Source organism: Nannospalax galili, unplaced genomic scaffold (assembly GCF_000622305.1).
Source record: "Nannospalax galili isolate Female #2095 unplaced genomic scaffold, S.galili_v1.0 scaffold1483, whole genome shotgun sequence".
In the NCBI taxonomy this organism is placed as follows: Eukaryota; Metazoa; Chordata; class Mammalia; order Rodentia; family Spalacidae; genus Nannospalax; species Nannospalax galili.
In genome coordinates this window covers 376077-391796 of record NW_008350011.1, presented here as the reverse complement: position 1 = coordinate 391796, position 15720 = coordinate 376077, and the positions used below count along the sequence as shown (strand labels likewise).

Here is a 15720-nt window from a genome sequence, read left to right as displayed (position 1 = left end):
GGCCCTGGCGGCCCGGCGAGCCGGGCAGGCGGAGTCGCGGCTGCCGGGCGGGGAGGATGCTGCTGTCCCTGGTGCTCCACACCTACTCCATGCGCTACCTGCTGCCCGGCGCGCTGCTCCTGGGCTCGGCGCCCACCTACCTGCTGGCCTGGACGCTGTGGCGGCTGCTGTCGGCGCTGCTGCCCGCCCGCTTGTACCAGCGCGTGGACGACCGACTCTACTGCGTCTACCAGAACATGGTGCTCTTCTTCTTCGAGAATTACACCGGGGTGCAGGTGAGGCTCACCGCCGGGCCCCGGAGCACTCTGCATGGCATCCGGCCCGGGTTCGGGAGTACTGTGCACGACCTCCCGCCCGGGCCCGGAGCGCTGTGCACGGCCTCCCACCCGAGCCAGGGAACACTGTGCTTGGCATCCCGCCCCGCGGCCGCGCAGCTTGAAGCACGTGCGCACCCCGCGGGGGAGTGTCCATGGTCACCTCGGGGTCCTGGCAGGCCGGCTGCATCCCTTGAAAGCAGCGGTGCTGTCCTTCCGAGGCCGAGTGTTCCCGGCCGCCCCATCCCCCTCCCCGGCCCGTGGGTACTGTGTGCCTCGGTGCCTGGTAAAGTAGGGCAGACGCCCGACAACGCGATCCAAGGTACTGATGCTCCGACGCGGTCCCTGTGCAGGCCCAGGGCTTCTGCGTGAAAGACAGACCGAGGGGACAGTTCGTGGAAGGACAGCGCCGCTGGGGTGCTTCCTGCGCGCCCCGCGAGGAAGTGCATGCTCGGTTACAGCAAGCCAGGCTGTGTAGACAGATCTGGCCAGCTGTGAGCGGCTTGGAAGTGCGGCTGATGTGTTAGACTGCCGACTTCCTGCCACTGTGCCCTGCTTCCCGGTGCGATGTGCGGGTTGAACTTGGGTGCAAGTCCTCCAGCACGACTTAGCTGTCCCGGCTGCGCTTCCCCTTTCTGTCTGCAAGAAGAGCTCGGTTCTTGCTGCTTCTAGTACTGGGGTGGGGGTGGAGTCTGTCATGTCCTTTTTTGCATTTTCCTCATTTAGTGTTGATTTTGACCCTGATGGACTTCCACATGGAGGTTATGTGTGAGGGAGGGTATTAGGACAAGCCAAGCCTCCCTCGGAATCTTTATCTTTTAAGTGTTTTCCTAGGAATGAAAAGAAGAAAAGTTACTGCTCCACACCTGGATTTCCTAGCAATTGGCTTTTGGAATGGGTCATTTAGAATGTTCAGGAACCCTGGGCTGTTGGTTTCCTCCCTTGACCAAGTCCTTCAGATGTCTGGCTTTATCAGCTCCACGTTTTTTTATGAGCAGTTGGGACAGCTGGGGATGCACTCTGGAGAGGACTGCTGTGCACCTGCAAAGTCCCTTCCCCCGGCTGGGGTGGGGACACTCAGCAGGGTGCTCCTGCATTCTTGACTTTTCACTGCAGACAATTTCAGGTTGAGTCAGAGTGAATCAAAGTTAGTGAGTCTGTTGATTAGGGGAGAGGTCACACTTGAGGAAAGCCAAGTGCAAGTTATGAGGGGCACTGTCAAATGCTACAACTGCAGTGATCCAGGGCTTTGCAGTTCCGTTGTTTGAAGGAGGCCATCAAAACAGGTTATGAGAGGAAGAAAAAGGTTCGTCTACCCATTTCCATATCAGACTTTTTAATATAAGAAATTGAAAGGGATTTATGACGGTCTGAGGAAGCTTCCACACCAGAAAGGAAAGTGGTTAAGACAGAAACCCAGATCAAGATGAAATCAAAGTAACTGATACTGTACATCAGTAGCAGGAGATTACGACATAGGCTTTTATTCTGTCTTGGTTCCCTAACCATAGTAATAATCTCATCTGTGATCTTTTTTTTTTTTAGGGAATGTGTAGTGTGGGACAGTCTCTACAGCTGTGCTTACACTCTTAAACTTTGCTGTCAGCCAGCATGACATGAGGAGGGGAAAGACCTCTTTTCCTTAGCCTTTTCCTGTCTTTCTCTTCTACCTCAAAAGGGCAATTCAGAACACTGCTCACCTCTTAGAAACAATATTCTATTTGAGGCAGATTTGGGTTTTGCTCAGAAATGAACAGCTGTTCTCTACAGGTTCACGAGGAGCATGCCATTGGATCCCTTTGTGTGTAGGGATTTCTTATTTAAAATGATGGTAAAACTTGAGTATTACTGGAAGTCACATTTTGCCTTCTACACTGAAGATTATGGATGTCCAATTCTTGACTTCTTAGCAAGGAGTGAATTAAAACACGATCTACTGATTTTTCTCCATTATTCCAATGAAAGGGTCCAATATCACTGATAATTGATGTTTCATGAAAGTATCTAATGACATTACTACGAATGTGAATTTTATTTAGTAGGTTCCCTTAATAAAGTTTGTTAAGGCATTCAAGATGTTCCCTGGTCATCAGAGGCAGGCTATGAACATTTAATAAAACTGTAAACCCCCAAATTTCTTGTTCATAGTTTTTTGGGGGGAGGAGGAAGAGTTGTTATTTTGCAACAGACAGCAAGGCATTTTGAATGGTAGGAGTCTCTTCGGTAGAATTTGGGTTTCCTGCTAAGATGAGGCTACCTTCCTATTTTTTTCATGGTTTTCTTTAATAATAAATCAATAGACGAATGAATAGCCATCTTTAAGTAAAGCCCAAAAGAAAGATAGGGCCATTGTTGAGTTCTGTTCTGTTCTGCATGTTTTCCATCGTTAATTCTGTCATTGAGATGTTTTGATTAAAATTTCATCTTCTTTTGCTAGGATATTTTCTTTTTTTCTTTTTTTTACTTGAGTTATTCGGCAACATATATTCATTTTAAAGATTTAGTTATTTTTTATTTATGTGTGTAAGTCTGCATGAGTTTGCACCATGTGCATGCTGGAGTCTGTGGAAGCCCTAGGGGGTGTCAGATCCCCTGGACCTGGAGTAACATTGTTGTGAACCGTTCATGAGGGTGCTGGGAACTGAACCTGGTTCTTCTGCAAGAGGAGCCAGAGCCCTTAACTGCTGAGCCATATCTCTAGCCTGACGGCTTCATTTATAAGGCTAGTAGTGAATCTCTATTATGTATAAAATATTGTTGGTGAATTTGTGAAGGAAATTTGAGTAATTTAAGGGGTGATTAAGTTTTCAAGTAACAAGAAAACTCACCAAATTATGTAGACTGAAGGAGCATTTTGGAATAACAAGTTTTAAAAATAATTTTTGTCTTTTATCTTTAGGTTTTAAAAGAAACATTTTATAATAGTTGTTGCAGAGTATTTTCTTTTGTTAGAATTTTTAAGCTGAAGAGAGAGTAGTTCCATAAAGTTTATGGTATGTTATTGGCAGGTAAACTCACTTTGTGAAAGCAGGTTACTTGGATATTACACTGGATTCTATGTAATTTAGGTCCCTCCCCATTTTATATGTCTTTGAGATTACAGTGCTAAAATTTTTCTAAATAACCTGTAAATCCTTCAGGTTTAAAAAAAAAAAAAAAAAACTTTTGGGGGCTAGAGAGATGGCTCAGCGGTTAAGAACACTGATTGTTGAAGACCTGGATTCGAATCCCAGCACCCACATGGCAGCTAACAACGGTCTGTAACTCCAGTTTCAGGGGACCCAACAACCTCTTCTGTCCTCTGCGGGCATTTGCACGACACAGGTGTACTTACCTACATGCAGGCAATACACGTAAAATAAAAATAATATATAAAATTAAAAAAAAACTTTTATGTGTGTATGTGTATGCACGTGTGTGTATGTTCATATTTGTGAGTGTGGGCACGTGTGCACCATGGCGCAGGTGTGGGGGTTAGAGAACGACCTTGGGTGTTAACCTTCACTTTCCTCTCTGAGGCAGGATCTCCTGTTCACCACTGTGCATGCCAGGCTAGCTGACCTACATATGAGCTTCCAGATTGTTCCCATCTCCTTGTACGAATGCTGTGGTCACAGATGGGTGTCCAGGCTAAGGTGCTGTCTGGGCATGCAAGCTCGGGTGAACCAACGACCTAGACCAGTAGAGGGCCTTTCAGTTTCCTGCAGTGAGAGCCATGCGCCATCTCCACCATTTATCCCTTTAGAACTAGTCGTGGGGACTCCGTTCACTTATCTGTTCACTTAATTTGAGATTCATTGACAAGTGGTCAGCATCTCATTACCACTTGAAGAAGTCCATTTCTTCTTGTGGCTATCACAGCAGATCACCAAAGATTAGATGTCTTCTCACAGCTCTGGAGGCCAGAGGTCTGAAATCATGTCAAGCAGGGTTGTATTCCCGCTAAGGCCTTTGTTTTTCAGCGCTGGATGCTGGCCACTCTCCTTGATTCAGGATACCATCCCTTTGTGCATCATAGGCTCATTTCCTTTCCTGTCTCAGATCTTCGGCTGTCTCTCTTTCTGTGTAGGCACTCTTGTCATTGGATTATAGGCACTCTTGGATAATTTAGGATGATCTTGGTCTCCTCAAGATCCTTAATTACATCCTTAAGACACTTGAAAAACATTGCATTATTAGTTTGTGTGGATGTGTAGTGCTATACAGCATGTGTATGGAGCCAGAGGACAACCTTTAGGAGTCAGTTGTTGCCTACCTTGTGACCCCAGGGATTGAGCTCAGGTTGTCAGGCTTGGAGCAAGCACCCTTTCCCACTGAGCTATCTGTCCAGCCTCAAAGACACCTTTTCAAAATAATGGAATGTGTACAGCTTCTAAGGCTCAGGGTGTGGACATAGTGTTTGGGGGACCACCATTCAACCCTTTACAGTAATGAACACTGCCATTCTGACCGTCTAGTATTTTGTTGTGATTTTGTAGTTGAAGTTTGCCTTATTTATTCAGGTATTTGCCAGCTAAGACATTTTGTTTTTGCTTTTATTCATATACAGAATAAAATAAGGTGAGTTCCTCTGCTTAGGTTACTTTTAAAATAGTTTCCTATAGTATTTTAATTTCTTATATATAGATTTACCTCATTCCTCAAGCAGGGCATTTGTGTAACTATTCTGTTTTCAGATCAAGCTGAATTTTCTATACCAGTCATCTTTTTGTGTGATTTATTCTGACATTATTGTCTTCTGATAGTGTACCAAGCAGAATGAACAACGCTCTAGACTGCAGATCTCACAAATCAGAGGTGACATAGCTTCTATGTTGAGAGTTTATCCCTGACAGAATCAGGACATTGGCACTGGGTTTTGTTCACATTTAAAAAAACATGCAGAAGGGACTTGAATGTGAGCTGCTTGGAGACCAGAATAAGGCCATGTGTGCCCTTGACCAAGAGTTGAAGGCAAACCAGTGGGGAATGAGCAGGAAGGGGGAGTGGGCAGAGGGGTGGCTGGTCGCAGATAAAGGAATGAAGGCTCTGCTGCTGCTGCTGGCCAAACGAGATTTATCCAGCTTTGATCACAAACTCCAGATGTATACTCACGTTGAGATTTCTCATAGATAATAACTGTGGGAATCGTGATAAATACTGAAAACTCTTAACTTTTCTGTCATACAGGGTCTCATTGTATAGCCCAGGTGAACCTAGAATTCATTGTGTAGCTCAGGGTGGTCCTGAACCATGGTCATCCTCTTGCCTCAGCCCCGAGTCCTGGGATTACAGAAGTAAACCACAAAACCCGCTTTAACATTTTGATTGTGTGTGTCTGTGTTGCATGCACACGAGTGCTCATATACACATGCATCTTTAGGCCAGAGGAGGATGTGGGGTATCTTCTTTTGCTCTCCTCCTTGCCTTGTGATGGGTCTGAACCCGAAGCTTCCTTTGACTATGACAGCTGCCCTGATTGCTTGATGTACTCAGGAGCCGCCCGTCTTCGTCCACCAGTGCTGGGGTTATAGGCACGCTCAGACATGCCTGATTTATTTTTATTTTTTTAACATAATTTAATTCAGGTCCTCCTGGTTACAGAGCAAGTGCTCTTACCCATTCAGCCATCACCCTAGTCCCTTTAACATGGTTTAATGTGAGTGGGCTGATGAAATAGCTCAGCCATTAAAGGTGCCTGCAACCAAACCTAATGACTTGGATCTGGTCCTCAGAACCAGTATAGTGGAAGGAGAGAGCCACTTGTAAAAGTTGTCCTCTGACCTCCACAAGTGTGTGAGTATACATATACACATAAATAAATGTAATTTTTTTAAGGTTAATGTGGGGATGCAGAGATGGCTTAGTGTTTCCTATACAATCATGAGGACCTGAGTTCAAATCCCCAGAAAGCCACATAAAAAGCTAGTCATAGGATGGGGGAGGCTGGAGAAATAGCTCTGTGGGGAAGAGCACTGGCTGCTCTTGCAGAAGACCCAGGTTTGAGTCCCAGCACCCACATGGCAGCTAACAGTTGTCCTCAATTCCAGTTCCAGGGGACCCGACGCCCTCTTCTGACCTCCACGGGCAATGCAGGACATAGATGCACTTACACACATGCACGCAGTACACTCATACACATAAAATAAAAATAATAAAGTATTCTTTAAAAACTGGGCATGGTCACATATGCCCGTTAGCCTAGAGCTTTGGGAGATGCAGATAGGAGGTTCCCTGGGGTGCTCTGGCTGTCAGCATAGCTCCCAAGACCCTGTCTCGGGAGAATAAGGAGGAGAGTAACAGCAGGACCTCAGAGTGCCTAGGTGTGCATATGTGCACATACATTCTAGGTGTGCATATGTGCACATACAGTGCTCCCACAACCCCAAAAAGTTACTTTATTTTTTCAAGTGTTAGAATTCTTTGTTTCTTTTTTATGTAGATTTTTCTTTCTTTTTTTTTGTCTTTTTTGAGACAGGGTCTCCCTGTAGCCCCAGCTGTCCTGGAACTCACTGCGTAGACCAGGCTGGCCTCGAACTCACAAAGATCCACCTGCCTCTGCCTCCCAAGTGCTGGGATTAAAGGCATGCACCACCACGCCCGGCTTTTATGTAGATTTTTAAAAATTGAGTTTATGTGCCGTTCATTTACTATATCTTAATCGAATTTAGACTCCCCTCCCCATCTGCATTCCTATAGTCCCTCCCCACCAGATTTCATGTATTTTGTCATATATGTTAAGGCATATTTGGTCAAGCACCTAGATGTCCCTTGGTGCAAGTTCATCCTGACTAGAGTCTAGTCAGCCTATCTCAAGTCTCTCCCTTAAAAAATATCAACTCTCTTTCACCTGCAATAATTAGTTGCCAGTAGTTCCTCAGCTAAGGTTGGGGCTGCTGCGCATTTCCTCAGTTCTGTGCTGGGTTTTTGTTGATTGAGTCAGCATGAGTCTTGTGCATGCTGTCATCATTGCTGCAAGTTCATATGAGCAAGTTCCCAGAGGCCTGGAAGACTCTGTTTCCTTATGTTTGTGCACCACCCCTGCCTCTTACAGTCTTTCTGCCCCCTCTTCCACAATGGTTCCTGAGCCATGGGTGAGTGAGGTTTAATATTGGAGTGTCTGTCCAGGGACATGTCCTCTGCAGTCTCTTATTCTCTACACCTTGGCCGGTTGTGGCCTTCTGAGTGCATCACATTCTGTTGTATGAGGAAGCTTCGCTGGTGAGCTGCTGAGAGTTGAGGGATGCCCTAGTAGTCTCTCTACCCCCTCACCCACTATGTCCATGAGCCTTACGTGTCAAGGTTCCACTGTAGATGTGTCATTTAGGGCTGGGCATCTCTCAGACATATATTCTCTGTGTGTGACTAGTTGTGGAGCTCTGTAATAACCTCTGACTATTGCAAAAAGAAGCTTTGATGAGTGGTGTACAGTATACTTGTTAGGGTGGCAGGCAGTTTCTGTGGTGGGCAGATCAAGAGGCCAAGGGCAAGGTGGGGTGGGGACAGCCTGTGGAGGGTCTGTCTTTGTTTCTTTTTACAGAATTTCACTTTTCTCATCCCAGTGAAACACAAACCAGCTGCTCTTCCTCAGTCTTCACTGTGACTGGAGGGATGATGGGTGTGCACCTTCATCCTTTGGCTGAGATACTTTATGTGTATAAGTTTAAATTCTTTCTAATTTTTTTTATTTACTTTATTTTATTATGAGTATTTTGTCTGCATGTATGTAAGTGCATCATGTGCCTGCAGTACCTGTGGAGGTCAGAAGATGGCATCAGATCCCCTGGAACTGGAGTTACAGATGATTGTTAGCAATGTGGGTCCTGGGAATCAAACCCAGGTCCTCTGAAGAGCAGCAGCCAGTGCTCTTAAACACTGAACCCTCTCCAGCCCCAAGTTTAACACTTTCATTAGGTCAGCATTAAGTTATAAAATAGTTTGAAAACACTGGACGCAAGATAAAGACTTTAGGTCTAAGGCTCTGATGCTTGTGTAAAGTGCTCAGACAACTCCTGACTTTTCTAGGGGTTTATGCTTTTTACTGAAACTTTGAAGTTCTCAGAAACAGCAAAGACTTTCTACCTAGCAACTACTTAAAATTGGTTTGTTCTTTCTGTGGTACTGTCTTATCAAATTATCCTAAACCCTTCCTGAGTCAAACTTACATCTCTATCTTGCTGAAGACAGGTAAACTTCTAGAATGAAATGTTTATTTAGGGTTGGAGGATCTCCTGGTCATCTAATCCTACCCTCTTGTCGGGCCTGAACTCTTCTGCCCTGATATCCAGTTCTTTGTCCCTGCTGGTTCATCACCCTTATGACAGTTGGAAGGCCCTACATCTTTGCTTTGGTGAGCTGAGAGCAGAACAGGTAGGCTTGGGTGTGCCTTTGCTTAGCAGAATGAGAAAAACCTTTGATACAGGAAATTAAACATTTCCCAAGTATAATTCTAGTCTAACACAACTGAAGTCTGGCTAGGAAACTGTCTTATAAGACAGTTTTAGAGAAATGTCGTTAAACCTTGTTTTTATACTTTTTATGAACATAAGTGTCTGTAAACAAACCAGGTATTTAGGGTTCATTTGTGTATCTAAATGCTTTAAAAAAATTCTTTTAGATCACAGATGCAATAAAACATTTAAACAAACTGCCAAAATATTTTGAAGAAGCTAAACTCCCTTCTTCCCTCACCTCTCCTCAGTGTAGACTAGTTTGGTATGAAGCTTACATTTCTTCCAAGAACTTTAAATAAACTAACTTCTTGGACGGGTCTGACAGGTAGATCTCCGTACTTTCCTGAGGGAAAGCAAAGGAAAACAGGGCCGTGTTTACCCTCCCTCTTTTGTAAATTGACCTGATTGAGGAACTGAAGAAACTTGAGAGTTGAAGCTCTTGTTTGTTTGAGACAGGGTCTCCTTGTCATCCGGCTGACCTGGATGTCACAGTCCTGACTGCCTCTGCCTTCCAAGGGCTGGAATTAAAGGCTCCCGCCATGCATGGCCATAGTCAATACTGCTAACTGGAATTAGACGTTACTTTTTTTCTGTACTTTCTTGTGTTATGATTTCTTAAACAGCAGTTGTTAATAATAGCTAGGCAATACTTTTTGCAGTACGGGATCTCTAGAACCTAGGCCACCTGTGCATCCATCCGTCCCTCTGTCCATTGTCCCTCTGTCCATCTGTCTCTCCGTCCATCTGCACATCCGTCCCTCCACATTTGCATGCACCTTGCTCCAGTGGCTGTGCTGGAGTCTGGCAGATGAAGAGTCTGGGTGGATCACATTTTAGTGGTAGGCAGTAACAAGATGATTCACAGACTGCTACGTGACCTTGTTTACATTAGTGGGTAGAGGTGGGGGTTCGGGAAAGCTTCCTTAAACAAGTGACTTTTTTCCTATGGAGGCCTGAAAGCAGACCAGTCTGGAAGATGTCCTACAGTAACCCAGGCAGAGGTGCTGATCAGGGGTAGTTGAAGGAGTACATGTGATGAGAATGACAAGAATCCCAGTCTGTTTCTAAAATGTCTGACATGGGGCTGGAGAGATGGGTCAGTGGTTTGAGCACGCACTGCTTTGCAGAGGACCTGGCTTCAGTCCCAGCTCCCATGTCAGGCAGCTCACAACCTCCTGTAACTCTAGCTCCAGGGGATCCAATACCTCTGGCCTCCTTGGGTACCTACACTTACATGCACATACCAACACACATATGCACACATACGTAATTAAAATTAAACAAAAATTTTAAAGTAGGTGATGTAGCTGTTGAGGACGAGGAAGGGAAGGTTGGTAACAAAACCTTCCGTGAGTACTGTCATGTGCCATAATGTAGATCATTCATCCATGTATTGTTGACTTTGTTTGAGGCAGGGTCTCCCCGTAGCCCCAGCTGGGCTGGAACTTGATCTCAGAGATCCATCTGCCTCTGCCTCCTGAGCACTGGGATTATAGAGGTGCCACTGTGCCCACTCATTCTTGGCCTTGTACAGACAGAAAAAGTTCCAGGCAGTTTGCAGCTGTAGTCTCAAGACAGGCTAGTTTGGGGCCGTGTTGTGAAGCTGCTTTTCGTGGTGTGGTTGGTTAGATCGGTGGAAGTTAGTTCCTTGCTCTCAGGATATTCATACCACATAGAGCACAGAGAAACAATCACAGCAGATACCTGTGACCTGAAGTGGCTGGAGTGTTTGTTAGCGTTTCCACATGGAAGTGAGGGAACGATTGAGAGGACTTCTGCTTTGGGTTAGCTGGGTGTGCCTCACCCATTTCCACAAGTTCCTTTGAATCTTGACCCCCCAGTAAAGTAGCATGGTAATTAGGGTAAAGAGCTCTTAGTTGATGCTGTGCGCCTATGATCCCACAGTTACTGTCAAGACTTCTAGGCATGGCATTGAAGGCTGTCTGAGGTCTGCCCTGCCCTGTTAGATTTCACACTAGCCCATTTCTCCCTTTTTCATTGTATAGCAATCTCTGGAGCGACCTTTAAACTGCTCTCTGTACACTTAAGCCCAGCAGCTCATGCCTTGCTGGTCCTCTGCCACCATTGTGCCGCACTCAATGTTGCACTCACTCTTAATGTATCATTAACACCTATCGTTTTGAATGGAAAGAGCATATCATAATGTACACTGTCCCCTCTCCAGAGTGTAAAGAGCGGACTGACCCGACTTGATCTCATTTTGATTGGAAGGGCAGAATGCTGGCAGGGAACCCGCTCCGGAGTTTCTGTGGATATGTGATATAAGTCTTACTTTTAGGGAGTGGGGATTCCTGGTCTTCTGAGATGGTGTTTATCTAACAAGGGTCACAGGGTTAGTGAGTCTATTGAACTGCACCTTCAGGAATATGACGAAATAAGTAAGGCAGGACACAGCGTAAAAGAACTCAGAGACTGCCAAGGAGCAGAGAAACCTTTGTTTGCTGGTCATTTTAAAGCCTGGGGTTGGAAATGTCTGGAGCTGCCGAATGCACCAAGGTTTACTTGGTTTCCTTTGTTTCTCCCTCGGAACTAGTAAGGAAAACTGCACATAGAGTGTGTTCTGGAGCCCTCTGTATGAAAATAAGATGTTACTGAGGGACAGCTTTGGGGCCGGAGAGATGGCTTCACGGGTAAGAGCACTGGCTGCTCTTCCAGGGGACCTTGTTTTGGTTCCCAGCACCTACATGGTGGCTCACAGCCGTCTGTAACTCCAGTTCCGGGGGATCCAACCTCTTCTGGCCTCCATAGGCATTGTACGGCACAGATGCACTAACATCCATGCAGGCAAAACACTCATACACATAAAATAAAAGGAATAAATAAAAATAAAATGCTTTTTAAAAAATAGTAAGGAAATAAAGTGTGGTCAGGTGGATGTGGTAGTACATGCCTGTAATTTCACACAGGAGGTGGAGGCCAACCTGGGCTACATAATTACACCTTGACTACTAGTTCCATCTCAGAGAGACCCTTTCTGCTCCTTGCTCCAGTCCCCCAGCTCCCCAGTCTGAGATCTGGCCCCACACTGGTGTGCTCACTTGCATCTCCAGCACACTTCCCCCATGGGTTATTATGTTCATGAACACTCCTACCTCAGCTGGTGAAATCATACCATGAATGCACTAGCTCTTCCTTTGATGGATTTTTAGAGAAAACACAGAGTACTTTCACAGTATTTGTATTATGTCCCTCGAAATTATTGTGTATATGTCTCTCTTTTCCATATTGTAGGCTCTCTGAAGAAAGATGAAAGTGTTATATATTGTTAGCAATCAGTCAATGCTTGTGGATTTTTCTTGCTAGGATGTCAGTCATGCTTTACTTGATGGTCATTAGCCTGTTCTGCATGTAGGTGCTTCATAAATGTGAGCCATTTATGGTCTGTGGTTCCCAGGAGAAATCTGATTTTTCTTTGTCATGGATAGAGCTCTTTTTACAACATTATGTGCTTGTCAGTTTTTTTTACAGTGTCTTGTTTTTTGTAATTTTATATACATGTTTTAAAATATCAAAGTAATGTTTTTTTGTCTTCTCTTTTAGATATTAATATATGGAGATTTGCCAAAAAATAAAGAAAATGTAATATATTTAGCAAATCATCAAAGCACAGGTTTGTATTTTATTTGCATGAAACTTGGGGTTTCTACAAATGGTACATGGGCATTCAAAATATAAACATACAGACAGGGACTCAAGTAACCCAGGATGTCGTCAAACTCACCAAGTCACCAAGAATGATCTTAAGGTTTGATCTACTTGCCTCAAATGCCCAAGGGCTGGGAGTACAGGTGTGCACCCCAAGGTATGGAACCCAGGACTTCACGCATACTAGGCAGGCATGCTATCTCCCAAGCTACATCCCCAGATCCTCAAAGCTATATTCTTCTCAAAAAGATTTATTCATTCATTTGTTGATTTTTAATTATGTGTATGTATGTGTGTCTGTGGTGGGGGTATGTGGATATCAGTGCAGTTGCCCATAGAGACCAGAAGAGGGCCATCAGATTTCCTGGAGCTGGAGTTAAGGCGGTTGTGGGCTGCCCTTTGTGGGTTCTGGGAACTGAACTGGGGTCCTCTGCAAGAGTAGTATATGCTCTTAACTACTGAGCCCTCTCTCCATCCTTCAAATTATCATTATGTATTTAAACCTTGTATATTTAAATGAAGTTGGTTTTTAAAAACTGTTAACACATGCGTATCCTCTGTAGATTTTGTATCTGACTGTGAAATTCTATAATTTTTCTTTTTGGCAAAATCAGTACTGTGAAAGGCATGGGTTTTCCTAGACTTCTCTTTTGTGTACAATAAGCCATTTTCTTCCCCCCACATTTCCTTGACTAGCTCTTTAGTCTATTCAGTTTTCTTTTAGTGAGTTATATTTGTAGTGGTGGAATTGGTGGATCAAGTGTATACATTTTTTTTTGGTCTTTTTGAGACAGGGTCTCCCTGTAGCCCCGGCTGTCCTGGAACTCACCATGTAATTATTACATCCTTGTCTAGTCATTTATTTATTTTTGAGACAGGATCTTGTTATATAGCTCAGGCAGACCGCAAGCTCACAGTCATCCTGTCTCAGCCTCTCGAGTGCTGGGATCACAGTTGTGTGCTAGGACATGCCTAGGACAGGACATGATGGCCGGGGCGTGGCCTACCGCACCTACCGCAGCTTCAGTTCTTTCACAGGCTGTTCTCTTCAAGTTCAGCAGGACACGACTCTGCTGTGTCTAGATCACTACTGAAGAATTCTGACTTAACCAAATTAACCATTCTTGCCAGAATACAAGGTGTGATTATTTATGTGAAGGTAATACTTTACTTCCGTGTTTTAGTCCAGTGTTACCTCTCCAAAACCTCGTTGCAGATGAGCAGTGCAAAGTGACGTACTGATGCAGGTACTGATGACTGCTGTGTCTCTCAACTTTGTAGGTGTTCCCGCTGAAATGTTCAGGTTTTAAGGACACGGCTCAGAGAAGTTTATCATACACATATGACATATTTTGAAAATTTTAGGTTTTCTCTTGACAGTTCCTAGAAAATGCCTCAGAATCCAAAATATAATCATGTTTATTTAAATGTACAAATACGTTATCATTCCTTAAGCTTTAAAAGTAAATTTCAGAAGAAGATTTTAAAGTGACTTTTATCTGTTGATCTCATTTCTGCCCAGGCTATAGACTAGCCGGGACTGCATGGAGCCTTACAGAGTGAGCTCTCAGGATTTCAGAGACTGGTTCTCTATTAGGTACACTTCTAACAGGCTTGGTCATGTTTAAGACGTGACTAGAAACTGTGTTTTGTAAGTGATAATCCCTAATTTAAAAGAAATTGATAATTAAGACTTTTCTAGAATGTTCATTATTCACATTTAAAGAAATAAATTGGGCTATTCTCCTAGTATGTGTATTAGGAAAGGATGTCACATGGCTGAGAGTTACTCCACAGCTGTGGAGAACTGCCCCCTTTGCCAAAACTTGAAATTCGAGGCTTTTGTAATACTTCCTACAGTTTCTTACTTCATTTCTTCAGTGCTGGGATGGATCTCAGGGCCTTGGACATGTGAGGGAAGTACTGTACCAGTGAGCCACATCCTCAGCCCCTCTGCATTTTTAGATGCTGTCTCACTAAGTTATCCAGGTGGACCTTGAATTCACAATCCTGTCATTTTAGGATCCCAAGTAGTAGGAATTACAGGTCTATGTCCACTGGCCCAGCTCCTGTAGTTTTTCTTTTTTACAAAAATTAAATAGTATTTGTCCTCTTACTTACTCTGTTCTTGTTTCTGTAGCAGTCAAATGGCAGTTTTTAAAATTGAACTTTTTAGTGCCATACACTCCTAAAGATAGACTAGTTTGACACTTACATGCTGAGGAATGGTGGTAGGGAAATATTGTCTTTATTTTCTGTAACTGAAACATGTTTCTTCTTTTTTTTTTTTTTTGACAAAGACAGGGTCTCCTTGTAGCCCTAGCTGACCTGAACTCGCTGTATAGAACAGGCTGGCCATGAACTCACAGACATCCGCCTGCCTCTGCCTCTCAAGTTCTGGGATCTAAGGTGTTCATCAGCCATTATGTTTCTTAAGCATCAGAAAGCTTTACATATAAGTAAAAACACTGCACTTCATAATCAGTGCTCTTGAATCCAAACCGAGTTTCTGGTGGCATTTGGTGTGATGTGACAGCAGGTATAGTAAACCGTGCACACGTGTTCAGAACTGAGGCTGTGGCGTGATACTGCAACATGGGTGAGAGTTGCCAGAAGCGCCCTAGGCTCATTATATATTTGGTTTTCAGTTCATTTTTGGCCATTTTTTGTTCAAAAAACTTTTGCAGAGTTCTCGCAGCTGTCATATCCACTTAGGTGACCCCTGTGGGGTCGTGACCCATGGTTGGAAGAGCTGGAAGTGGGGAGCACACGCCTGCCTAGCACGGCTGCTTGTAGGTCACACGAGGCTGTGTCTAGCTATCATTACAGCTTAACGCCATGACGTGCATTTAGTCCGTGTGCTGCCTTTTACCTATAATTCCTGTTCTTCATTAAAGAAGAGACACTTCTGTTGCCTTAACTAAAGTCACGTTATTTGTAATTGCTATTATTGGGTTTGTTTTATTTTATTTATTTTATTCTTATAAAAACCCTTTTTTAAATTTTTTTAAAATTTTTATTATTTTTATTTTATGTGTATGCGTGTATCGCCTGCATGTAGGTAAGTGCACCTGTGTTATGCAATGCCTGTGGAGGTAAGAAAAGGCTGTCAGATCCCCTGGGATTGCAGTTACCGACAGTTGTTAGCTGCCATGTGGGTGCTGGTATTCGAACCTGGGTCTTCTGCAAGAACAACCAGTGTTCTTAACTGCTGAGCCATCTCTCCAGCCCATACATCCCACTTTTATATACTCCAAATTTATGTTCTCGATTCTAATCATCATTCTCTTTGTTTATAGGGCCACTAT

The 15720-nt window shown here is 44.1% G+C and overlaps 1 protein-coding gene across 1 annotated transcript in view; it reads left to right on the top strand.

Moving 5' to 3' along the window:
- Window positions 1-56: 56 nt before the first annotated feature.
- The window catches only part of Agpat5 (1-acylglycerol-3-phosphate O-acyltransferase 5), a 42372-nt gene continuing 26708 nt past the window's right edge, over window positions 57-15720 (top strand). The window contains exons 1-2 of the mRNA XM_008847193.3: window positions 57-275; window positions 12308-12377. Of these exons, the coding sequence (XP_008845415.1) occupies window positions 57-275; window positions 12308-12377 (289 nt within the window). The remainder of the gene's footprint in view (window positions 276-12307; window positions 12378-15720) is intronic.